General features: G+C 35.7%; 1 protein-coding gene and 1 pseudogene across 24 annotated transcripts in view; one reads left to right on the top strand and one right to left on the bottom strand.

Annotated features, from left to right (window-relative positions):
• LOC147837710 (uncharacterized) overlaps positions 1 to 27075 on the bottom strand; it is a 633655-nt pseudogene that overhangs the window by 386282 nt on the left and 220298 nt on the right. The window lies entirely within an intron of this gene.
• brsk2a (BR serine/threonine kinase 2a) overlaps positions 1 to 27075 on the top strand; it is a 312045-nt gene that overhangs the window by 275284 nt on the left and 9686 nt on the right. For 11 of the 23 annotated variants that reach the window (XR_015526514.1, XR_015526511.1, XR_015526510.1 and 8 more), the window contains 6 exons: positions 2269 to 2329; positions 8581 to 8788; positions 12265 to 12313; positions 15139 to 15262; positions 20531 to 20711; positions 24638 to 24727. Coding sequence is in view for 12 of the 23 variants with exons in the window: in XM_087312364.1 (XP_087168490.1) it covers positions 2269 to 2329; positions 8581 to 8788; positions 12265 to 12313; positions 15139 to 15262; positions 20531 to 20711; positions 24638 to 24727 (713 nt within the window). In the remaining 11 variants the exon portion in view is untranslated. Of the gene's footprint in view, positions 1 to 2268; positions 2330 to 8112; positions 8789 to 12264; positions 12314 to 15138; positions 15263 to 20530; positions 20712 to 24637; positions 26536 to 27075 lie in introns of all 23 variants that reach the window. The other 12 variants (XR_015526508.1, XR_015526507.1, XR_015526506.1 and 9 more) reach the window with 2 other exon arrangements.

The raw sequence follows: 27075 nt of genomic DNA, 5'->3' as shown, positions 1-27075 counted from the left end.
CTGTCTGCGTTTCTTTTTAGAGAAGCTTACCCTGTTTTTCAGGACATAGGGACTCTGATCAGACTGCTGTCCAGTTCAGAGCTTTAGGGCCGAAGGGGCTGCTTTTATCCCAAGCAGGCCTGACAACTGACCTGAATTAGAGCTCCAGAGAGACAGAGGGACAAAGAGACCAAGATTCAAAGTGGCAAAAGGGATAAAAATGTTGAGAGAAAGACGAGACCAAAGTTTAAGGGAAAAGTCTGAAACCACTTAGAATTTTTTTATTCATACTTTTATTTATTTTTTAAGCTGAAAGCACATGGATTTTATCATTTATAATCTCTGTATAATAATGAAAAAGGGGTAAAACATTTGTTGAGATTGTTGGAATAAAGATGCATAAAAATGAACGACTGAAGTGTACATGGCTTTCTCTTATTGATGATTGAGAGTTCAGTCTGTTTTTAATAATATGCCAAACAATCTGAATTTCAATTTTGTTAATTTGAATTATTGACAATTGTAATTTTAATAAATCAGAATTTTTAAATGCCGTCATTTTTTTTTTATTTGAATTTCTTAATTTGAATTTCATAACGTGAATGTTGAACGTCTGAAATTTAAGACAACTGAATTTTTCAATGGTGAATTTTTTATAGTTGTATTTTCAAACTTCAGATTGCAGATATCAGACTGCAAATATGAAGTTTGTAAAAATACAGTTTTTAGTTTTCAAGATGAAGAAATTCAGAACATCAAATTCAATATTATAAAATTCAAAACCAGAAATTCAGATTCAGCAAAAAGTAGGTCAGGGGAAAATCAACAGGGAAAAGTAGACAAGTAGACGATCACCGAAAAGTCAAACTAAGAATCACTCACCTCTGCTTGATTCATAGTTATGGATGAATTACAGGGTGCCAATTACGAGGGGGGTCTGGAAATAGGTAAAAATAATTTTTTTTATTGTATTTTTTATCTACATATAGCCTAATGTAAAATTAAACTAATTTGTATTTTAATTTTATTTAATTTCAATTGTAAATAATTCAAATGAACACAATTCAAATTCAGATAGTTTTGGCATATTATTAGCTCCATAAAAAACACAAAGAAACAAACGTAATATTAAAAGAAATCCCTTAAAATTAAAAGGTTGGCAAAGCTTACAGTGACTATCTGTATTATAATTTTATGGCCTGTATCCTTTTCCACAATGTTCAAGAATCGCAATATTTATTGTCTTTGCTCAAAAGTATGTTATACCAACACAATCTCACAGCAATCCGTACCTTTTAGATTTTGTGGCTAATTTGTATGAATTTGTACGATTTAATTCTTACAATTTAGTACAATTTGCTTATCACACAATGACGGTTGGATTAGGGGTGGGGTTAGGTGCCACACCTCCTTTTTAAAATCGTACAATTTCATATGACTGAAAACGTACAAATTTGTACGAATTAGCCACTAAACTGACAAAACTTAAAAAATACTTACGTTTCCTTGTGAGATCAGGCTGGTTATACATTATACATAATTTGCATTCAAAGGCTTGGAGTTGGAATGTTTTTGAAAAACGTGTGGTAAAATGAATAACTGTGAAACTGTGAAAATATTAATAACATTTAAAAATGTCTTTATACAATTCATCATTATTTCTATAGTGCTTTTACAATGTAGACTGTCAAAGCAGCTTAACATAAAAGTTCTAGTAAATTGAAACAATTTAAATGTCAGTCCAGTTTTCAGAGTTCAGTTTAGTTCAGTTCAGTTCAGTGTGGTTTTAGAGAGCAATTACATTATTGCGCCGCTCCACAAGTCCCAAACCAGCAAGCCAGTGGCGACAGTGGAGAGAAAAGATCCTTTCATGAAAACTGATCCTTCATTTATGTTTTCAATATACTAAGTTATGCCCAACAAGCATTCATCAATATTAATATTGAAAATAGTTGTAATTCTTCATTGTTTTTTTTTTTGAGTGTTTTTTTTTCTCCAGGATTCTTTGAATAATAGAAATAGAAAATTATTGAAACAAAATGAATTTCTAACATAAATGAATAATTAGATTTATTATTAAAAGTATAGATTTCTTTAAAAAAAGAAAACAAAATCTTATTAACCCCAAGTTTATTCAACACAACATAATAATGAAAAAAATCAAACATAATCAAATCAAAGACTCTGATCTCTGTTGCACTTGATTAATAAAATGATTCTCCCATCCTGTCCACTCTTAGCTGTAAGCATCATCTTACTGTGTGTGTTTTATGGTCTGTCTCTTCACAGGTCACGGTCCATCAGCGGCGCATCCTCTGGTCTCTCTACCAGCCCTCTCAGCAGTCCAAGAGTGAGTAAACTCCTGACACACCCACTTCTCTTTGTCCACCAATTTGTACATTTCTGCACTGTCACATTCATAGCAACAATATCACACTCCATTTTGTGTTTGGAGGATGCCACATTCACTGCATAACTGTGATTAGCGATTTACGCTAATTTCCATAAAATAAATCTGAATTGTTAGCTGTGACATTTAAAAGTTATAGTAAAGTTATTATAAACAAATGAGCCATAAAATGTAGCATAAATAGGTTATTTTTAGGTGATATGTTACACAGCAACACAAGGGACAACTAATCTAGTGGATAGTTCACCCAAAAATGAAAATCCTATAATTTACTCACCCTTTACTTGTTGGGTAAAACCTGTAACCACTGACTTCTATAATATGTGTTTTTCTACAAAAGAGAACAGTGGTTACAGATTTTCAGCCTTTTTAAAAAATATATACTTTAGTATTTAACGGTATAAAGGAACTCGTAAAATGTTTGAAACTAATTGAGGGTAAATAAATTTGAGTACATTTTCAGTTTTGGGTAAACTGTGCCTGTAAGGCATGCACTGTAAGTCAACTGGTACAAGTAAGTGATTTGAAAACAAAACTTGCAGTATAAAATGTAATTTACAGACAATATGTCATCAGATTGTTTACTTAGAGACCATTGTGGAAGAGGTATATCCAATATATTTCTCTTTTATCTTTTAAGAAAAGTTTCTTCATGAACTCTATTATATTGTGCCTTGTTTACAAAACAATCCACAGTGAAATGATTCAAACCAACACTTCATTATCCAGCATGAATTAAAGCACTGTTAAAAATTGGCACAGAGATGTATTTACATGTACAGTTGAAGTCACAATTATTAGCCCCCCTGAATTATTAGACTGCTTGTTTATTTATTTTTTCCCGATTTCTGTTTAACAGAAATAAGATTTTTTTTCAACACATTTCTAATCATAATAGTTTTAATAAATCATCTCTAATAACTTATTTAGTTTATCTTTGCCATGATGACAGTAAGTAATATTAGACTAGATATTTTTCAAGATACTTCTACACAGCTTAAAGTGACATTTAAAGGCTTAAGGTTATTTAGGTTAACTAGGCAGGTAAGGGTAATTAGGCAAGTTATTGTATAATGATGGATTGGTCTGTGGACTATCAAAAAAAAAAAAGAAAAAAAAGAAATAGCTTAAAAATTTTGTCCCTAAAATTGTGTTTAAAAAATTTAAAACTTCTTTTAGTCTAGCCGAAATAAAACAAATAAGACTTTCTTCAGAAGAAAAAATATTATCAGACATACTGTGAACATTTTTGCTTGCTCCGTTAAAAATCATTTGGGAAATATTTAAAAAGAAAAAAAAATTAAAGGTAGCTAATAATTCTGAATTCAACTGTATTACACTACAATAGAACATAAAGGGCTCTATTTTAATGATCTAGGCACAAAGTCTAAAGCTCATGGTGCAAAATCATTATTTTAAAGATGAAAAAATACCGTGTTGTGGCTCATGGTCTAACAGGGTTGTGCTTGTTCTCCTAATGAGATATGGGTGTGTTTTGAGCATAACATGCATAAAACCAATCAGAGTTTCATCTCCCATTCCCTTTAAGAGTCAGTTGCATCACGCCATGGTGCATTTGTTATTTACAGGGCAGACTTTGTAAGACGAAAATCTAAATTTCTCACTAGCGAGAAAACAAATATGCAGACCAACTGCAGCAAGGATAAAAGAACGAGCCTCCTCCATTCAACCTTTCATTGTTAGTTTGCTTTTACTTTTTACTTTACTTGTTTACTTTCATGAATAAAGAAATAATGTTGTACTTCACTCCACTGAAGACATCCATTAGCCAACATATTTATTTTTCTTTGTTAAGCCCAAAGATTTGTTTTGAAACTATTTCTAAATTTAGTTCTAATTTTCAGCACATGAATAAATAAACAATAATAAAAATGTGTCTTCTACTTCTTTGGACCAGGGTTTATTTGGTCAATAGAGCAATCTATTTCAGTTCTTTAAAATAGCAATGTGCCAACAATGCAGGACCAGAACACCCATGAGTCCGCAAAGTGGCACAAATGAATTTTCTATTTAAACAACATGGTGCAAAATGTGAAAATTTGGGTTTTGCTGGTCTGAAAATAGCTACAAATCATGCCAAACATGTCTTGCATGTTTAAATTGTTTAAAGTTCAAGGTAGAGCTGAAATATCATGACAAAAACATAGTTGTTGATTAATTTTCTGACATAATGATTATTAATTTAGAATAATTTAACACATATCTGAGTGAGTTAGCATAATGTAATTTCATATTCTGGACACAGATAAAACATGTAGAAGAATTTAGAAACTGGTTAATGGCTTTTAATTGGAAATAAAAAAAATTTAATTGGTTGTTTTAGAAGTGTAAACACAAAACTGTTGTAAAAAATATATAAATAAATTATATACTTAAAGCAAGCAAAGAACACTAAGAAAGCACATGACTTGAATCATGCACTCTTGCAAAAAAACTGTTCTTATAGTCCTGGCAGATTGAATATTTCACAAAACATCTTGGTTGTATTGTAATAAATCCAAATATCACTACGTTAATTGGTGCCCAGTTGTTTAGGAAAGCAGAATTTGTGAGATTTAGGGTTAGGGTTAGAATGCTAAACAAAAATCTAATATCCATCATTACCAAAATTTATGAAATAAATATGAGAATTGGGGAGGGTAATCTAATGCAACCTGGTTATATCTATAATGCTGCCATTTAAATTGTATTATTACTACATTTCACTTAAACAATCTGATCTTACCACAGTTATGAAATACCCCATCTGAACATGTAGCAAAGTAAGAGAAGCGATAAAGAAAGTGTGAGCTCCAGAAGAAAGTGGCTTTTGTTTCATGGAGATACTTTTTCATCTCATTTGCTTGTCTCTGTATCCTTCCCCAAATGTAAATCCAGCTCAGGGAGTGCTGTTGAAAATCCTGCTTCTCTGATTAGCACACAAGCTCTTGGCTAAACTTTTCCAGTTGACTTGTTTAAGACGGCTCACAGATTACAGAGGCCTTACAGTAAAGCTCTGCAATGTATAGTGCTGATTTCTGCTGGAAATTGCTTTAAAAGTTCACTGTATAAATGACCGTTCTGTATGTCATATCAAAATTGATGATTTTGAAGATCTTGCTGTCTTTTTTCATGTTGACATAAATTAAACTTTCATCGTTTTGCTGAATTCATAAAGTGAAGAGACGATTAGCGATTTAAAATTTTTAGCTTTTGTGTTTTAAGATATTCATATTGAAACACTCATAAGATTTTCAAGTTTGATGATGCAATCAAATTTTGCAGTTTGCTGTTAGTTTGTCATAGATATATACACTAGATCTCGCATACAGGCCCTAAGCCTGTAAGGTGTCAATAGCACCGCCATATTTGTACAATGCTCCCAGCTGTCATTCAGCTGCACTAGTCAAGACTAAAGCCAATCTGAAGATGCTGGACTTTAGCGCTGTTTACGGGTGTAGTAACGAGCAAACAAAGAAAACAAAGCATAAGGACAGAACATTTTATAGGTTAGATTTCGTTTTTACCATTTTGTATGTTACAGACTTTTGTGTTAAACAAGTAACATTATTAATGATAATACAATCTCTTACCGAAAGGCAAAGTAGCATTACTTGCACTCAATACTAGGCTTATACTAGTTTTGTTGAATAAAATAAGCAAACAATGTAAATTAAATTTGACAAAAAGTTGCTGCAGTGCCAGAAACCTATTATTCTTGGCTAAGTGAATCAATCGTTCATAACAGGGATTCATTCACAAGCAAATGACTCCCTCCGGTCAACTAAAAAGTGAAAGCAGAAGAGGAGGTGTGTTTCAGGACATCGATTAGATCAAATTTAACAGAGAGGGAGATAATACATGTCCATGCACACAAACACATGTTCTTTGACGGCAATGCCCGTGCGGTCACTTATCCATCGATGTAGAAAAGTGATGCAAAATGATAAATTTCATAATTTAAAAAAATATTTGCATACTGACCACTTGGAAAACTCCTGATCATGGATATAGGTATATATATGTATATATCTCTAGCTCTGGGTGGCCAGTCCCATATTCATTTCGAAGGAGCGCTACCCTGTACTAAAATGGTGGCTCCATTGATGCGTTCCTTCCAATAGACAACAATAGTGTAGGCAACAACTAATGTAAATATCTGTTAGTTTGTTAGCAGATGATTTCTATGTGAATCTAAATCCATGCAGGTCAATGGCATGAGTAATGTTTTGTCATATATATGACATGTTTACCAACCAATGTATACCAATTTAAAAAAAAAAAAACATTGAAATGCATTTTATAAATACAGTTATGTGGGTGCTTGATTTTGAATTTAATCTCAGTCATTTTGTTGTACTTAAAGTTAAAAAATTTTAAATGTGAAAGTGACAACTGTCTTTGGATTATAATAAAAAACAGTAAGCTTGAATCCAAAGGATTTCACTTATTTAATAAAAACCATATATAGTCATATTATTTCTTCAACCAAATGTGGTCATTTTATCTAAGTTAGTAATAATAATAACAATAATAATCATCATTATCATCATCATAATCATAATAACAGTTGTAGTAGTATTGTTGTTGTTGTAAGAAAGCTTCTTCAGTTTTCATTAATATTAGTCATTTACAACAAAAAATTATGCAACAATTTTAGGCTATTTAATGATATTCCATTTGATTTATTATGGATGCTTTTATGTCATTAGCAATGTTTCCATCCAAAATGTGAATTAAGTTTATGCGCAAATCTGAAATATCGAATGAAAGACGTGCAAATACAGCAGCGTTTCTATCAGAGTTCAAGAGAAAAAAATGGTCACTTCCTGATTTACTGGTGCCAAATATCAACAGTAAAAATCTGCAATAGTAGAATCTTGTGTGAAACTTTTCTTCATTTAATAAAAGACTTACATCTCATAAAAAGTTGCCAACACACAATGAACGCGCAATGGCGTTTGAAGCCATGAAGCGCAGAGTGCAGACCCTCTTGACAGTTCTGGAGGTAATTAATAATATAATAACACTAATACTGAAATGGTTAAGGTGTTTTAGAAAGACCAAAACAACATTTCAGATGTTTTACAATGCAGTCAGCTGGCTGATTTGTCCATTTACACATATTTTTATCATCACATGGTGTCTTATAACAAAATCACATGACCTTTTTTTAAAACGCATTCTGAAATTTGTTCAGTAAAAGTCTTTCCATCGTAGTTTATGCGCATCTTTTCTTATTAGATAAAAAGTTTATCCTACTCAGTTATGCAAATGTTTTTATGCGCATTTTTAAAATTTATGCACATCTTGGCGTTTCCATCAACCAAATGTTTATGCGCATATTCCAAAAGTGCATAAAAATAGGTGGATGGAAACATAGCTATTGACCTAAATTCTAAAACTCGCAATGTCCGCATCTTTCTGTGCTCTTCTTTAAAGTCGCCCATTCCGCAGTAGAAAGTTTTGCTCTTTAACCCATTTATTTTCTCACTGGCAGCTTTCTTTGTGCTTGAAAAGATCTTTCTCTTGGTTTGATCTTCACAATTGTTGCTTCTTTCGCTCACCTGTCTTGGCTAACTGCATGCTTCTTTTGTTTCTTCTGCATCACCATGGCCCCTTCTTCTTCCTTAAATCCCTCTTTGTGCTTTACCTACAATGCTTTGTGATTCGTGCCTGTATGTCTTGATGTGTTCTGCTCTGGTTCTTGTCTGTACCTACAGCCTGTCCGAAAGTTTTGCGTCCCTCCTCAATCCAGCGAGCTGCTCTTATCCCCTAGTTCTAGTATCATAGATTCTCTAAAACCAAACTCAGATCAAAACATGGCAAAAACTTCTAACTCGCTGACACCAAACTCTATATCTGAGTCTCTTTTGCCTTACCCGAAGACTCAAACTCTTCCAGCCAAACCCAAAGATAAACCTTTACAGTCTGCCCGATCAAACCCCCTACCTGAATCTGAGCCAGAACACATTTCGACAGCCAAATCAGAACCTTCAACTCCATGTCAGCCTCAAGCACCGTGTATACCGGGCAGCCCACTGGTGCGGAGGGCAACCCCTGCATCTATTATTCCTCCTCAACTCTCTGTCCCTTTTAGACCTGCTGTCCCACTTTCTCCCATTCGTCTACACCATTTCCACCCTGTGCCCGGCTCTGACCACACCACCAAATCTATCCCTACAATACAGGTGACCCCACACCCTTCTCCAAGGAGCAGCCCTATTCCCACCCCCAAAGGAACACCTATCCACACGCCGAAGAACAGCCCTGCAGGGACACCGACCCCTACACCACCACCGAGCCCCTCCATTGGGGGAATGCCCTGGAAGACACGACTCAACTCCTTCAAGAACAGCTTTCTGGGCTCGCCACGCTTTCACCGGAGGAAACTGCAAGGTATTGTGTTAAATATCTATATCAGGGGTCACCAACACTGTTCCTGTATAGCTACCTTTTAGCAGCTTCAACCCTGTTCATACACACCTGAACCAATTACTGTAATTGGCACCTGAAGCAGCACTTGATCATTAGAGACAGGTGTGTTTGGTCAGTGTTGCAACTGAAATTTGCAGCTAGGTAGCTCTCTAGGAACAGGGTTGTTGACCCCTGATCTATAATTATATTGTATTATATATCTATAATTAGCATTTCCTGTGGGCACTGCCTTGTTGAATTGCTGAATGCTTTCTAAATTGTAAATCATTTTGGACAAGCATCTGTCATCTGACTAAATGTAAATGTATTGTGACAAATATCTGGAGAAACAAGCTACAATTCATCCATCTTTTCATTCTCCTCACCACTTGTCTTGTGTAGGTCAGTGGGATACTGCAACATTGTGGGGCTTTAAATCTCTTGCTCTCTTTATGTTCCAGGGAATGAAACAAAATTCTTGATAAGATCATCCTGTCTACTGGAGTGTTTACAGAGTCTTGTCCAATATTTTTTTTTTTTTAGAACAGAGTTTTTCAACCTTTTTAACTGGCAGCCCACTAAACCAAACATGCATGTTTCTGTGGTCCCACGATTAGAATTTTTTGCATGGTTAGCAATTGACAACTGTTAACTTTCATTCATTCATTCATTTTCATTTTGGCTTAGCCCGCTTATTAATCAGGGGTTGCCACAGTGGAATAAACCGCCAACTTATCCAGCATATGTTTTACGCAGCGGATGCCCCTCCACCCATAACCCAACACTAGGAAACACCCATACACACTCTTTCACACACATTCACTATGGCCAATTTAGCTTATTCAATTTACCTATATGACATGTCTTTGGACTGTGGGGGAAACTGGGAAACCTGGAAAAAACCTGTGAGGCAATCATGATACACTATGACACCCTGTTAACTTTCTTTATTGAATAAACTACCAATGATTTAAATGAACATACAATGTACATAGCAGGTCACTATGTCCAGAGACACTCCCGTTGACACTTTTTGGGGAAATGGAAAAACCAAAATAATGGAACAGGCAAAGCAAGTTCCTTCACTAGACAGATTTTTTTTTTCTAGACAAAACATTTGTGTTAGATTTGAACAAAAACAAATGTGACCTTGTGATTGTAACTTGTGATGGCCATTTCTAATCTGAAAGCGCAGCATGCACACCACACTCGAATGGAAATTCGTCACATCCGTCAAAAAACATCACTTATTTAGTAAAAGAGCCTTAAAAGTACAGTATGTAAGTTTTACTCCCAGAGGTTAAACTAGGTATTGAGTTCTGGGATCAAAACAAATGCAAGCACTGGGTGCCAGGTTGAGGACCAACGCAAGTTTGACGATCGAGCCCTAAGGCTGATTTAAGCCTAAATAAGCAACGACATGTGATAGAAGGAGTAATCTCCATATTAAAAGTATTTTTATTTTAATCTTCTAAAGAAAATAAAAAGAAAGCGGCTTCTATTTCTAGCAGACATTTTGAAAGCAGAATATCTGACTTAAGCATTGTTTTTCAGATAAACAAGAATGTTCACTTAGCATGTTTCTTAAATATCAGCAAACATATCATGGTATTTGTATGCTTTAGAAGAGTCTTAAATATAGCACCTTTGCATACCTGTCAACCTTCCTGTTTTTGCCAGAATTCTTCTGTATTTTACCATTCTATCCTAGTAATTTTTTCCCACATTTTTCACATATTTTTAATTTTTCTAAAAAATTTGATATAATTGCAAGAGTATTTTTACATCCCAATGTTGACAGGTATGATAATTTGTCACTTCTGTGGGTTAGATAAAAATTTAATTTGCCTTTTTAATGTATTTTTACTTTTTATCCATTTTGCGGAATCCCACAATGTTAATCACCTGTACAAAAATGAGTGTCTTAAAGTGGAAGTGAAGCAGTCAGTCAAGTATACTTTATTTTGCACACTGGTTTCTACTTTACTGAAAATAAAATAAGCAAACTCAATTAATGTAACCATTTAGAAGAAAAGGGCATGTTTTACTAGTTTTTTTTTTTTTTTTTTCGCAAAGGCGTCGCCATCTTGAAATATTGCTGTGTCATATGCCTGGACAGCCTAATTTAACCCAATGCGTGAAGTTGTGGACGTGCATCACAGAGAATCAAATAGCATCAAGTCCTGAGTCCATGTCCCAGGACAGATTGGCAGTAAAAAGTGGCAGAGAACTGGAGCACTTGACCTGTTCACAGACATTTATACAGCATGTTTTAATTTAGAGTGGTGTTATTAAATCAATCAGTAAAATCGAATAGTGTATGTATAATAAGAATTTATTATTTATTTGCTGACATTTATCCATGACAATACTTTTTTGCATATACTGTATCAACAATGTTTTTTTTTTTTATTCAATTAATAACAGCTACCCACATGGCCCACAGGTTGAAAACCACTGTTCTAGAATAAAAATTGCAAGTAAATTTATAGTTAACACGTTTAAATAAAATTCAGCAAGTAAAAATTAAGTTAACTATGGCTATTAAGACCTTGACTTGCCACTTCAGGTGAGGAGCTTTAGTGGCCCTTCAGGAGCAGGATTGAACTCTCCTGCAGTTTGTGGACAAAGGCAAAACATACTATTATATTTTTTCAAACGTAGTTTTACTGCTAAAGCTGTAATTTGTTTTAAACATCTGGAATAATTTGAGAGCCACAGAGAGAGGATATTGTAATATGATTTCTTCTTAAGCCCTCTGAATGGAGCAAATCTGAAATAAAGCTAACCTCCTTTTGTTTGTCTGGATTGTGTTATAGATTGTAATGGCTAAATTGTGTCATTTACATATTGAGCATATGCTAAAGTTAAGATAACGGTTGTAGTTACCACTTAACATTGTTTAAATGGCATTAATTTGCATTTCCAAGTACTCATTCAAGTCCAGTCTTATTGCTAGAATAGCCTCTAATTCCAATTAAAATGGACAACATTTAACACTTACTCATAAACTATGCATGTGTGGATGCAGCTATATGCTCTAACATGAAGCCCACATTGTTAACAGTCCTGTGGAATTTGAAACCTTTTTCAAATATTTCCCAAGTGATGTTTAATAGAGCATTTAAACAGTATTAAATTTCATATTAAATATTGTATATTTTTCTTCTTTAGAAAGTCTTATTTGATTTAATTTGCCTGGAATTTAGATTTTTTTTAACAATTGGGAATGTCAATGCTATTAATTTCCTTAATTTCCTTTTTTTTTCTTTAGAACAAAAGATAGAACAAATTTTCTATAGAACAAACCACTGTTGTCCAATAACTTGCCTAAGTAACCTAACCCGTCTAGTTAACACCTTTAAATTGCACTTTAAGCTTAATGCTAATATCTTATAAAATAATATATAAAGTCCTAAATCTAAAGCACACTAACGTTCTTGCTTTCATCTCTACAGTTCCCACTCAAGAGGAAATGTCCAGCCTAACGCCAGAGTCTTCCCCAGAGTAAGTCCACCTATTTTCGTAGAAACAGATGTCTTCTTTTGATTTGTTTTATATTTGTATATTAATCTATGTATACACATGAAAACAACATTAGTGTTATAGCAGACACTGTAAAAAGGTAATTCCCAGCCACTAGACTTTTCTGATAGGGTATTTGAGTGTCATCGAGTATCAGAATGTTGTGGGACTGCTGTACAGGAATTATTATGGATTTTAAATAGCGAAATTTAGTGGTTTTTATATTAGCTTTTTTTAAATTATTTTTTTTAAGCATGACGATGAAACATGAACGCAGTTATGAAAATATTAAAACATATGATGGTTTGTTAAAAAAATTTGTAATAATGACAAAGATTACTAATTTGTGAATCTTCTTACTTCCGGGTGGAGCTATGCTACTTCTGTCGCTTGTGTATTATGGAAAATTTTCTTACCCCTTGGATTGGAGCATGGTCCTTAAAAATCTCCATTTGAAGGGGTATCTACCCCTTCCCCTTAGCCCTACACCTTCAATCTAAAGAGAATTGCAACAATTGGGTAAGGGGAAGGGCTAAGGGGGTGAATTGGGATTGGACGTTACCCTCAAATGCTACCACACATTTATCTTTCTTTTGTTAAACACAAAAGAGGATATTTTAAAGAAAGCTGAAACATGTAATAAATTGGACTTCCATGATAGAAAGGGGAAAAATACTATGGAAGTCAATGGTTAAAGGTTTCCAGCTTTCGTCAAAATATCTTCTTTTTTGTTTAACAGAAGAAAAAAGTTAAACAGGTTTGCAACAAGTAAAGGGTGAGCAAATGATGACAGAATTATGGTAACACTCTAGTATAATTCTCACTATTACACTGTAAAAAAGTGGTGTTCCATATACTTCAATCATGTTGTCCCAATCTAAATCTATTAAGTCAAGTTAATTGGTTTGGTTGATACATTTAGGTGGATTAAACATAAAACAATTAAGTTGGTTTAGTTTATTTTAAATAAGTAGTTTGAACAAGCTGCATATATAATTTTTATTTTATTTTTTTTATTTTACTTTTTATTATTATTACATTTTTGGAGAGTACCTAGTGGTTTACTACCCGCATTTTATTAAAATATTCACTATTTGTTAGTACTTACAAACGACATATTCTACATGATTATATGATCCTACATTGCTAATTGTACCAATACCTAAACACCAAACTACCTTAACAACAATTAATAAACAGCAAATTATGAGTTAATAAAGCTAGTAAGTCACGGTTAATGTTTTGTTAATCGTATGAATTGTACCTTAAAATAAAGTGTTACCAGAATTTTCATTCCTGAGTGAACTATACCTTTAGGACCGATTTTTTTTTGCTTAAAAAAATACCACGCAGTCAGAGAAAGATGAATAGTACACCTTAAGCAATACTTTACCAACAACAGCATTGATGTAAACCCCCCTCAGCACTTCAGAAATCATTTTGAGTTATGTTTTCCTCTGTTAAACCATTTAGTCTTTTTTTCCACTCTGATGGAAGCTCAGTTGGATCTTTCTCAGGTCTCACCGCTCAGCAGACAGCAGTCACAAACTCTCTCCCCCACACAGAGCGATGCTTCATCCTCTTTTGTTTTCTATTTTGTCTTCCATAACTTATCCGCCCCTCTCGCACTTTCCACGCCAGCTGGATAAGCTGTAGCACTCTCTGCCTTTCCTTGTCACCCTCTGCCATAAATTAGATTTTTTGGAAGCTAAGTTGAGAACGCTTTGTTGACTGACAACAGCGACAGACTGAAGGGTTTTAGATCTGGAAGGATGTTTAGACAGACAGTTATCATTCTGTTGGCTACGAATGGACCAATTTAGAGTTGCTAGTCATACACAGGGGTTGATTTCTCTATCATCATTAGTAAAGATGCTTTAAAGGGATTCATCATCCCAAAATGAAACTTTACACAATTTATTCTCCATGAAGTAGTTATAAACTTCTGTCATTTGTAGTGGAAAAAATACTATGGAAGCCAATGGTTGCAGGTTTTCAGCTTTATGGTCCATATGGTCCAAAACCTGATAGTTGGACAAGTCTAAGCTTGTTTTTAATAAAACAAATAAAAATATGCATATATTAAATACAACTACTAATAATAACATTATACAAAAGCAAACTGTCATGAATACTACTTAATTAGTTTAATTCTTTTTCATTTGTAAAGATATTTGCATATTGTTGTACATCCTGTGTGTATTAAGCAATGTGAAAGCGAGGCGCACAACTAACATACTCTGCACTGGACTGATTTTGCTTACATTTTAGGATTTATAAGGCTGAACAGCATGAAATGATCAGTCAACAGAGATTTCCTAGTATTTGTTTGTTGCAATTGGAAGATCACAATAGTTATCCCCAAAAATGCCAAAACAACGCAATTACTACCAGATTACTGTTGTGTAAACACATGCAGGCATTTCTTCATTCTTTCTGTTTGCTGAACTAGTCTGCAGTAACGAAAACTGGAGACTCATTAGAAACAAACAGATGGCCAACCAAAAAGAAAATTGGTGTTTTTACAGGAGGTCTAATAACTTTTTATTCAGTAGTGAAAAATATAAATAGTTATTTATAGTTGAGACAAGAATGTCTGCTGGAATTTTGTAGTACTTAATTTAATATTTATTATACCTGTCACCTATCATTACCCTGTGATAAATGTTCTGCTGTGTGTATTATTTCTGTAGCAACTCATGATAAACAGTATCTTTTCAAATTTTGAGCTTTAATAAAAACTGATGTTGTATCACCTGAAGACTTCATAATAAATTCATGTTTCATTATTCTCTCTCTTTTTACAGACTTGCCAAAAAATCTTGGTTTGGTAACTTCATCAACCTAGAGAAAGAGGAACAGATCTTTGTGGTTATTAAGGACAAGCCACTGAGCTCTATAAAAGCCGACATTGTCCATGCCTTTCTCTCGGTAAGCAATTTCTTTATGCATGCCTCCAGTCCTGTTGCATTCCTCCATTGTGAATGACAACTATGAATATTAGAACAGATGCTGCTACATTTTCTCTATCAGATCGAAACACTATACCCACGGCAACCGTTTTGATAGGCTTGCCCGGGAGCCTGTGTTTTTACATTTGCAAACACCTTACTGATTTGTGTTTCCATTCTGTAAAATGCTTGCGCGTGTGAGGTTTCTGTGGCTGCCTCTTTCAGTAGAGGTCAATGGAAAATCAACGCAGGGCATGAATCATTAGCATATAGATGTTGTGCCTCGAGAGGTTTTTGGAAAGGGAAAGGAGTTTACTGTGCCGCTTAGACTTGCAGGTGGTTTAAATTCATGTTTAAAAAGTTACTTGCCATGGTTAGCAACAGTCTTTTCAAAACTACATTAAGAGTATTTGCAATTATGTCACCCTTGTTTCTGGTAAACAAAATAATTTGGTTTTGATTAATTTAATGAATTACTCTAAAAATATTGCAATAATTGAGCAAGTATTTGTGCAAATTAAATAAAAATCAATATTTCGTCTAAAAACGCCTTTCAGGTCAGTTATTTTTGCACATACTTTTATTGTACAGTGTACAGTATATTCCATGTCTAAAATTCATCAATTAATTAAAGAGAAAAATGAACAAACTGAACAAAAGGCATTTTACACACACTCATTATACAGACCCTAATAATGTAATTTATCCTTGTTCAGTTTTAAGCCACAGTATCAACACAGCTTCTGCTATTGATGTACCTTTTTGCAAAATACATCCACAAAATCATTGAGATTTTTGACCCTTGTGAGTCAACCAGCAAAAAAGGGAGGTGCTAAATAAACTTGTGAACCCAACCTTGTGAATAAACCTTGTAAACTCTTGTGAACTCAAAGTTGGGTTTCGTCTGTCATCGTCAAACAATGCTAAACATATTATGTTAGAAGAACTTTACCCTTAATTTTTTTTTTTTTTTTTTTTTAAGGAATACAACCATGAACTTGAAATTATTGTGGTAAAGTCAGCTTTTCTGCTGCGGTTGAACTAATTTTAGTGACTGAATTTTATTAATTTATTTATTTATTGTAAATTTACATAATTGCATTTAAAATTGTTATATTAACAGCAAAATCATATTGGGGTGGCCAGAGATTACACAGGGGTGGCCACCCCTAGGGGTCGCCCCCTGGTGACAACTGGACCACAAAACCAGTCTTAAATATGTAACCCTGGACAACAAAAATATTCATAAGTGTTAATATTTTGAAACTGAGGTAAGTTTTCTTTCGATGTATGGTTTGTTAGGATAATACAGTGGGCAAGATTTGACTTTTTGGAAATCTGGAATCTGAGGTTTAAAAAATAAATACTGACAAAATCACCTTTAAAGACCTCGTGACAATGCTTAATTTGCTAGCTCACATTGTTATTTTTAAGGTAAATAGTTATTTCGTGTATAGAAGTTAGTACACTGAAATAAATAGGTTTGGTAATCGTATATCAAAGTCTTAATACCATGTTGATAGGGATATGTGATATGGACTTAAAATTATATCACAATATTTTCTGGTATTTTATTGTGATAGCAATAATTTTGATGATAATGTATATGTATCCATTGAGAGCCAAAAAAAATTCCAGTATTTTTAGGGGAAAAAACTATATTTTCATGTTTTTTTTTTTTTTTACACACTTTAAATTTGGATGCACACTGACTTGCAGAGCTCAGTCATATTTCAGGTTCATATAAAACACTCAACCAGATGTGCTGAAGCAGGTAATCAACTTTGCTTTTCAAAAGTTCAAGACCTTGAGCATATGTTGAAACGCTATATCTGTTATTCAAACTGGATATTAGAGGGTGCCCTTGCACACATAATGCTGACAAGTCAGTGTTGCCAATTTAGCGACTTTTCAGACCCCCAAAGCGACGAATTTTCAAATAAAGCAACAAATCTAGCAACTTTTTTGTGTTACTGGAGAATATGTATAGACTTTCAAGTGCCCATAGTGTACCGTCCCTACTCTTCTCATCGAGCTGCGGGTGATGCCGAAGGCCCCTCCCCGCCTCAGAACACTGACAGGTGACCCAGTCCTCGTACAGCAGTCTCTCTGACCTGCATTGTGTGCAGATCAGTCTTCTGCGTACCTATGGCAAATGATTTAGCACCGAGAGTGTGAGGTACTACCTTTGTAATTAATACATTTAATTTGACCTCGTTCACAATCACAGATGTTTCAGTGACAGTTTCTAAACTTTTCTGAGTTTATTTCGTCTGAGAGATTACTGCAAATTTACTGTACATCTATATTGATATACTGTATTCAAACAGCTATAAATTTTGTTATATGGACATGCATATATAAAGCGAAGTGTTAATATAAATACCCCTTTACTAATCATAATAGGGATTATGAGGCAAGAAAGTCGGCGCATACACATCGCGAGGCCCGACATTTCTCTAGTTTAGCAGTATTAGCAGTATTATTTCCGCTCATTTCGGGTCTGTTCGTGCAGAACAGTAGTGCCTTTACATCGTACACCCAACAGGAGATTTTTGATAGTGGTTTGTGCATTCTGGGCAGTTTTTTTTTTAGCACTCTTCGACTCATCCCTGAGATCACCAGAACACCCCAGGCTGAGCGTCCTGCCCGGCTAGGTGGAAGTGCTCGAAATGAGCGCTGCTGCTCCTCTTCCTCCTGATGCTGATGCCAAGCTTGGTATGAATGAACTTCATGCAGCCATCAGCAAACAACAGACTGCTCACCCGGAAGCTGCTTTTATTGTTGCGGGGGATTTTAATCACTCAAACTTAAAGACGGTGCTCCCCAAATTCCATCAAAACATTTTCTGCCACACAAGGGGAGACAAAACCTTAGACCATGTTTACACAAACATGGCTGAAGCATACGCTGTGACCCCCCTCCCCCACTTGGGTCAATCAGATTACCTTTCTATGTTCCTCACCCCCAAGTACTCACCCCTCATCAACCGTGTGAAGCCATCAGTGAGGACCATCAAAGTGTGGACAGTGGAGGTAGACTCCACACTCCAGGACAGGTTTCAACACACAGACTGGAGTATGTTTGCTTCCCAGGCCACACGTGGCTCTCACACAGACATTGACAGCTAAAAAAGCACTTTTCCCAACTCTAATCCTAGGCGCATGTGGCAGGGCGTCCAGGCCATCACCAGCTACAAACCCAGCCAGTCCACACCCACAGCCACAGATGTCTCCTTCCTGAATGAGCTAAATGAATTTTATGCCCGCTTTGGAAGAGACAATAAAGAATCCTACACCAGGATCACTTCCTCAACCGACCACTCTCCTATCACACTCCCTTCCTCAGAAGTATACACCACAATAAGTCGGATCAATGTGCGTAAGGCTGCTGGATCAGATGGTATTCCTGGGTGGGTCCTCAAAGCATGTGCAGAACAGCTTGCTGGGGTATTCAAAGACATTTTCAACCTGTCGCTTAACCTAGCAGATGTGCCAACATGCTTTAAAACCATCTATTGTGCCAGTGTCCAAACACTCCAGCCCAACATGCCTGAATGACTACCGCCCCGTAGCACTTACACCGATCATCTTGAAGTGCTTCGAGCGGTTGGTCCGGGCACATCTAAAAGACTCTTTGCCATCCACATTGGACCAACATTTTGCCTACCGTGACAACAGGAGCACAGAAGACGTAGTCTCCATAGCACTGCACTCTGTACACACACACCTGGACAATAAAAACACTCATGCACGAATGCTGTTTGTTGACTTCAGCTCAGCGTTCAACACTGTCATACCCTTTAAGCTAATGATCAAACTTAAAGACCAGGATATCAACAGGTCTCTCTGCAACTGGATTATGGACTTTCTGACTAACAGACCTCAGAATGTTAGATCAGGCCACATCTGCTCCACCACCGTCACACTCAACAATGGTGTACCACAGGGCTGTGTGCTGAGCCCCTTCCTCTACTCCCTCTTTACCATCGACTGTAGGCCTGTGAACAGATTCAACACCATCATCAAATTTGCAGATGACGCCACAGTGATTAGTCTAATCAGCAATAATGATGAGACTGCCTACAGGGAGGAAATACAGCATCTGGCCACTTTGTACACAGACAATAATCTGCTCCTTAACACCAACAAGACCAAGGAGCTCATTGTGGACTTCAGGAAGAGACGAACAAAGGGTAGAACAGGCTCACATGATCCCATCCACATCAATGGGATGGCCGTTGAGCCTGTCTCATCCTACAAGTTCCTGGGGACCCACATCTCAAAGGACCTTTCCTGGACCACCAACACCTCCAACCAGTTCAAGAAGGCTTACCACCGGCTGTTTTTCTTAAGGCAACTTAAGAAGAACCAGCTTTCATCTGCCGTCTTGGTGAACATCTACTGCTGCACAATAGAAACCATCCCAACCAACTGCATCACAGTCTGGTATGGAAGCTGCTTTGTTGCTGAGCGTAAGGCACTGCAGTGGGTATTGAAAACTGTCCAACGCATCACAGGGACCACACTGCCAGCCATAGAGGACATCCAGAGGAAACGCATTTCGCTGAGCACACAATATTCTTAAGGACACCTTTCACCCTGCTCACAGACTGTTTTCACTCCTGCCTTCTGGCAGGCGCTTCAGGCTCCCTTGGACAAAAACCAGCAGACTGAGGAACAGCTTTTTCCCCAGAGCTGTCTCCCTCTTGAACTCTGCCCCTCACTGACTGCATTTTGTTGCATTGTACTTGTACATGTGTATTGACAATAAAGTTGAATCTAATCTAATCTAATAAACTGTTAAACAAACAGAAACGGCTTAACTTGATGACATCTGAAATATGCAAATTGACGTATGGCGTAATCTAGCGACTTTTAGTGACTATTTAAGCAGAGCTTTGCGCCTTTTCATTGAAAATAGTTGGCAACACTGTGACATATACTTTACCTACTCGATATTCTGCTTCAGTTGAAAGTACAACAACACACTGAAATAAAAGTCTCCACGTCCAGTTTATGCTGACTTTAAGTTGTCCAAATGAAATTGTCAATAAAATGCTACCAAAAATGTAGTTTTGATATATTTAAAGTAGAAGGTCTACAGAATATTTTTATGGAACATGATTTTTGGCATTAAAGGAAAATCAACCATTTTGACTCACACATTGTGCCCATGCAACATAAGACTGGCCTAACTCTTACCCTAACCCTAACCCTAATGAAACCTTGTCATTTTTCTCCTTCAGATACCCAGCCTCAGCCACAGCGTCATCTCGCAGACGAGTTTTCGAGCCGAGTATAAGTCCACCGCCGGCCCCACTGTCTTCCAAAAGCCTGTTAAGTTCCAGGTGGACATCACTTACACTGAGAGCACTGCGGCCAACAAGGAAAATGGCATCTATTCAGTCACCTTCACTCTGCTCTCAGGTAATCACAGCAACTGCAATCCACCCCACTGTTACGTCATTGCTCATCAAGCCTGCAAGTGTAGCTTGAATTGAATGTACAGTAAACAGCTTAAAGGGATAGTTTACCCCAAAATTTAAATTTCTTCACCATTTACTCAAGTGGTTCTAAAAATGTATAAATTTCGTTAAACACAAAAGAACATAGTCTGAAGAATGTTGGAAATCAGCAGTTATTGACATACATGGTTGGAACAAAAATACCATGGAAGTAAATGAAGAAAATAAAAGGAGGAGTGGGGAACCATTTATGCTATAATATTAATTGTTGTTTTACAAGCAAGAACAAGCATTTACTAAGGGATGAAGTGTATACTATAATTAATGATATGGGTCGCCTGTCAACTAATTAATGATATGGAGGGCATAAGATCACATGTTTTTAAATAAATTTAATATACAGTAGCACTGTAGTATCAAACGGCAAGAAAGCAGTTTCTTTTCTTTTATTTATTTCCATTTTATGGCCAATTGGAAGAAGGAGAGGTGGAAGAGATTTGAATGATTTTATTAAATAAAAAATAAATAAATAAAAAAAACAAGCAACAGTTCCTTATGGTTGATTACTGTCGAACTGAAAGCAAAACATCTCTGTCCACATGACAATGCGAAAAAACAAACAAACAAAAAAACAGCTGTGATGCATGTTAAGGCACGCCAAACCAACAGGTGGAGATAATGACATTATCTCAACCTGTTAAAGGGGAACAAAGTATTTTTCCCAGCAAATTGCATACAAGTCAGTGTAAATATGAAAACAACTACTGTGAGGTCACCCCTGCTTAATATAAATGCTTGAAAATGATTTAGTTGAAAATATCAATTAGAAACTTAAAAGTAATCCGAAAGTAATCATATGTAACCAGTTACTTTACTTTTATAAAGTAATCAAAAAGGGACACTACTTATAACATTTTAAATAGGGTAATTTGTAAACTGTAATCTATTACATTTCCAAAGTAGCATCCCCAACACTGACCATACTGTACCTGGAGTTTCTGAAAATCTTTACTCTGGCCTGTTTTTTCTGAAAGTTTTAGTTTCTGTCACTTGATTGTCCAATTTTATGTGGACAAACAGTGAAACCACATAGAAAAAAGTGCCTGAACATTCCTGTATTTCTGTAGACAGAGCCATTGTTAATGATAAAAGAGTCATTGTTAACTCACAGGACTAATGTTAATGTATCTCAACTTTGGATTCTAATCATGTATTGGAAAATGTTGATAAAATCAACTATAAATAAATGCTGTAGTATTAACTGTAAGTATTAAATGTTGAAAATTATTTTTCATTTTTAGTTAATGTTAGCATGAATACATTAACTATTGGAACTATTGGAACTATTGGTATTTTATTTAATTTTATTTTTTTATTTACTTTTTTCAACTGTATTTTAAAGTGTAACACAAGTTAGTTTTAAGTGACTTAAACTTTCTTTATTTTTATTCTGGTCATGTCTTAGTGAAACACTGTGGGAATTTAATCCAGAATTAATCTGTTTTAAAACAAATCAATGACCAACTAATCATTCAGTGTAATCGGCATTTGCTTAATTTTGACATCAATCAGCTGATTTGAACACATCAGTTGAAATAATTAGTCAATCATTGATTAATACAGGGACCTCCTGTTGGTGGTGTCATTTATTTAGACTTTGGGTGCACTCACACTATGCTATCTGATCCATGCGAGTGCTCCGAATCGGGCCCAGGCATCGTTCAGTTGGCCCGGCCTTGCTTGGTTGGAAGACGTGTGCCAGAGCATGGTTTGGTTGTGCGAAGTACGCTTGAAGTGTGAGTGCAAAGCGCTTCTAAGCCCGAAGCTGAAGATGCGTCTTCACTTTTAAGGGACTGTTTAATATGCATTTGTCAGTTGTTCTTACTTGTCAATGAACGCAAACTGTCATATTTATTAAAGACACATGTATGTGCATATGTATGTGTGTAAATGAAATAGCGTGATGCTGTGTTTAGCTTGTTTGTTTCTATGTGTGTATGTGTGCACACCCGCGAATGAGAGGTTTGTGTGTGTGTGTGTGTGTGTGTGTGTGTGTGTGTGTGTGTGTGTGTGTGTGTGTGTGTGTGAGCGCGCGCGCGCACACGAATAAGAGAGAGAGAGAGAGATTTGCCTGTGCGTGTGTGTGCGTGTGTGTGTGTGTGTGTGTTAGTGCACGCGTGCGAATGAGAGAGAGAGAGAGAGCTTTGCCTGTGTGTGTGCTTGGTGCTTATGTGTGTGTGTTAGTGTGCGCGCGTGCAAATAAGAGAGAGAGAGCTTTGTCTGTGTGTGTGTGCTTGGTGCTGTGTGTGTGTGTTTATACAGACAGCTTGGTATAAGCTGTAAAGTTGGGTGATTTTCAGTTTTGTTCTCCACCGAGCTCTTTAGCGGGATCGGGCGCGGCGGGTAGAAAACGGGGCGGTCCGGGCAGCGGGACAACAAATGCTTAATATAGGCGGGAGCGGTCGGGTTCGGGCTAAAACCTGGCGGGTGTGGTTGGGAGCGGCAAAATTTAGTCCCGTGCAGATCTCTAACACAAACCCCTCGCTTCATGTCAGCTGCACCTTCAGCAAAATATTTGACTGATGTGTCACTGCGTCCCAAAAGACTAAAATTATATAATTAAAGCAATCGCCACTGTGCTGAGCAAGAGCACTTCTCCTCCTGTTAAATTAAACAGACGCATCATCGATGATGTAAGCGTACTCAGGCTTGGAAGGCAAAATGCAGTGTGAGTGCAGGTCGTCAGGGAAGAGTGGAAGGCAACTGTTTCTAGTGTGAGTACATGCTTAATCATAACAGGCCTAAATCACCCAAGGGACCAGCATAAAAAATCAAAAAATTGTCTATTTATCGTAACAAAAAAATAAACTATGCATTTATATGTTCATTTGGATTTAATACATTTCAGGATTCAAAATTCTGTGTCAGTTTTTACTCTAGAATTACTGGTAAATTTCACAAATCACAACATAAAAGCATCAAATTCATTTTCTTTTCAGCTTAGTCCCTTTATTAAGCTGGGGTCCACAGCAGAATGAACTGCCAACTTATTCAGCATATGTTTTACGCAATGCATGCCCTTCCAGCTGCAACCCATCTCCATACACACTCATACACTATGGACAATTTTGGGGCTAATAATTCTGACTTCAACTGTATTTTCCTGTAAGGAGTTTTCTACTGTCCTGTAAGGAACAGCATTCAGAAACAGTTCCGTTTGGTCTAGAGACTTAGCAAAATAACATCTTGCAAAGTCTAGCTTTCCCATCAACATATTGCACATGTCTCAATAGCAACAAAAGATAAACAGAACACCTAAAAATAAATGATGATATTGGCTAATGCTTCATTCTCCCTCATGTTATCCCATTAATATCCATTATGTCTCATCATGATAGTGCCAACAGCAGCTTTTATCCACTGCAGTGTGTGGTCCAAGAAAAATGTTGTTGTCCTCGTGGCTTAGATAAGAGGGACAAGTATTGTTGCAATAAATTTTCACGTTACTGAAGGCTCTAGCATTCCAGATTATCCTAATCTGCATTAGGATAACATTCCAACTAATGCTACATTCCAACTAATGCTCATTAGATTTTAAGTAGACTGTTAGGTTACGATTAGCGTTAGTGTTAGTTGATATGTACTTGCAATGTTTCTCATAGTCAGTTAAATGTCTGTTAAAGGAACAGTATCAGATATTAGGCAGACACTCTAATAATACTTAAATGGACCATCAAATCAAAATGTCACCTAATTTTGTATATGCCTTTCTCTTTTCATGAGGATGGAAACCAAGTACCCTGAATAAGTAATCACCTAATTGGATTTAGGGAAGCTATGGCCTTCTTGATTTAACCAAAAATGTTAACCGGTTACTTTGTATTATAGGGCCAAGTCGACGATTTAAGCGGGTGGTTGAGACAATTCAGGCGCAGTTGTTAAGCACACATGATCAACCAGGGGTCCAGCAGCTGTCTGGTGAGTATAAATCCCTTCTATCCCTTCCCCCACCCAAACCTGAGCCCCACATTCCCTCTTATGCTTGTTTATACCCCTCCTCCATTATGCATGCCCCAACCCTCACTCAACACAACACAGCATTACAATATGTGCACACAATCCTTCCCTAAAGTAATCCCTGGCGATGCTAGTAGAAATAGGGACTTTTCCAAGTTGTGGTGATTCCCTTTAGTCACACTGCTGCTCCCATTTCTCAGATGGCATTAACAGTAGAATTCCCTAAAAGTTATGCACCTAAGCTTTATCATTTCTACTTTTAGGAGACTTTGTCCTTTTCGCGTGATGTATCTGGGCTGGTAATGTAAAAATTTCTGGCCAGGATAACTTTAGGTTTTGGTCTGCGACACTGTTAACAGTTTTTGTAAATGACGCAGCATTGGAATGTACTGTGAACTGTATTTTACTGTAGGACAGTTATGCAGTATGTTACTGTAGTTTAAAGTTGCATTGTGAAAATTACTGTATTGTTTACAGTAAAAATATACAATGCTGTTAATGCTTAGAGCAATATAAATGGTGCTGTAAATGTAAATACAGTACTTTTGCTGTAATTAATTTACAGTAAGTTACTACACAACTGTTGCCAGTAAGTTACTGTAGATTCTAAAGGAAATTGCTGACAGTGTACCATCTATTGAGCTATTTTACTAAATCAACAAAAAAACAAAAACACAAATCCTGATTTTTTTTAATGTATTTATTTATTGTAGCCATCTTCTAGAAGTGAATTTATATACTTATTCATATAACTATTTTGCTATGGGTCTTTACAGTGTCGATTTAAACAGTGGAGCTTCTCTTTGTGCTGAATGAGTTTCACATTTAATCTCTAGTGCAGGAAAATATAATTTTATTGATATTAGGAACGCACCGATACCATTTCCTTGGAACCAATCTGATGCCGATATCAAAATTCCAAGTATCGACCGATACAGATCCAATCCTGATCCTGTATTATTTTTTTTTAAACATAATACAGTTTCTATAGTTCTGGTGATAAACTCAAATAATATATCCTCTTTAGTAAAAGTAACAGACCAGTAGGCCTAATGTATATGACAGATGACCCAATCTAACTAGAACATGTTGCTTGCTCTAAACTTGGCTACATTATTTGAGCGTTCATTATGACAATGATCTGTTGTGGTCCAGCTTTTGTTTCCTTCTTTTAATATTAAGACTTTTCTTTAAAATCTGTAATAGGCTACCACTTTTGACACTAATCGTTATTAAAATAACCAGCCTTTAAGCAAAGCCTGAAAGCGGATACTTCAGTGAATGAGTCTGGTACATGCATACATCTCAAGGAGAATCGATCAGAATGGCACAATAATTTTAGCTGAAACATTTTTTGGGTAACATTTAAAATAAATACACACTATTAAACATTTATAAAGCATTAGCAAATAGTAGTTCCTTATCTGTTAAGCATTAACTCTTCATTAACAGACGTTAGTAAGCAATTTTTAAATACAGCTACAAATCGTCACCTTGGAATTATCTATCTGTGGTTAAGGTTCTATCTGAGTTCTGAATGATTTTGAGATAATGAGCTTTAAAGTTTTTGCATTCCATAGCAAACAGTATGTGTAACATTTATTTTTTAAATAAAAAAGTCTTAAAATGTAAACTTATGTGCTTAATAGTTGTATTTTCGTACTTTATGAATTATTAATTGTTCAATAATAAATTCAGTATTGCATTATTTACAAATCATTTGTAATTAAGAGTAGTTAGTGGCTTTTAGAATCATAAAGAATGAGTTAGTAAATGATTAATAAACTATTCAAATAAATGTTTATATATATTTATATATATATATATATATATATATATATATATATATATATATATATATATATATATATATATATATATATACATGCATTTAGACATAATACAGTTTGTATAGCTCTGGTGCTAAACTCAAATAATATATCTTCTTTGGTGAAAGTAACAGACCCATAGGCCTACTGGATATGACAGACGACACAATCTAACTAAAACATGTTGCTTGCTCTAAACCTGGCTACATTATTTCAGCATTAGTCATGGCATTGATCTGTTGTGGTCCAGCTTATGTTTCCTTTGTTTAATATCAAGATTTCTTTAATTTCTAATCGTTGGTAAAAAATAAATAAATAAACAGCCTTTAAGCAAAAAATGATATTTTCCCGCAGCCTCAACTCAACAGTCTGGGGCCAGTTTTACTTGATAAACATTCCCTTTTCTGTTAATGACAATGCATATTAAGGCCATCAGTTTCACTTTTATTCATTTAATCAACTACTTTGACCACAATAAGC

The sequence above is a fragment of the Danio rerio genome, chromosome 25 (assembly GCF_052040795.2).
Source record: "Danio rerio strain M-AB ecotype USA chromosome 25, GRCz13ab, whole genome shotgun sequence".
Lineage (NCBI taxonomy): Eukaryota > Metazoa > Chordata > Actinopteri > Cypriniformes > Danionidae > Danio > Danio rerio.
Note: the sequence above shows the minus strand (reverse complement) of the source record. Positions and strands in the feature narration are given on the sequence as shown.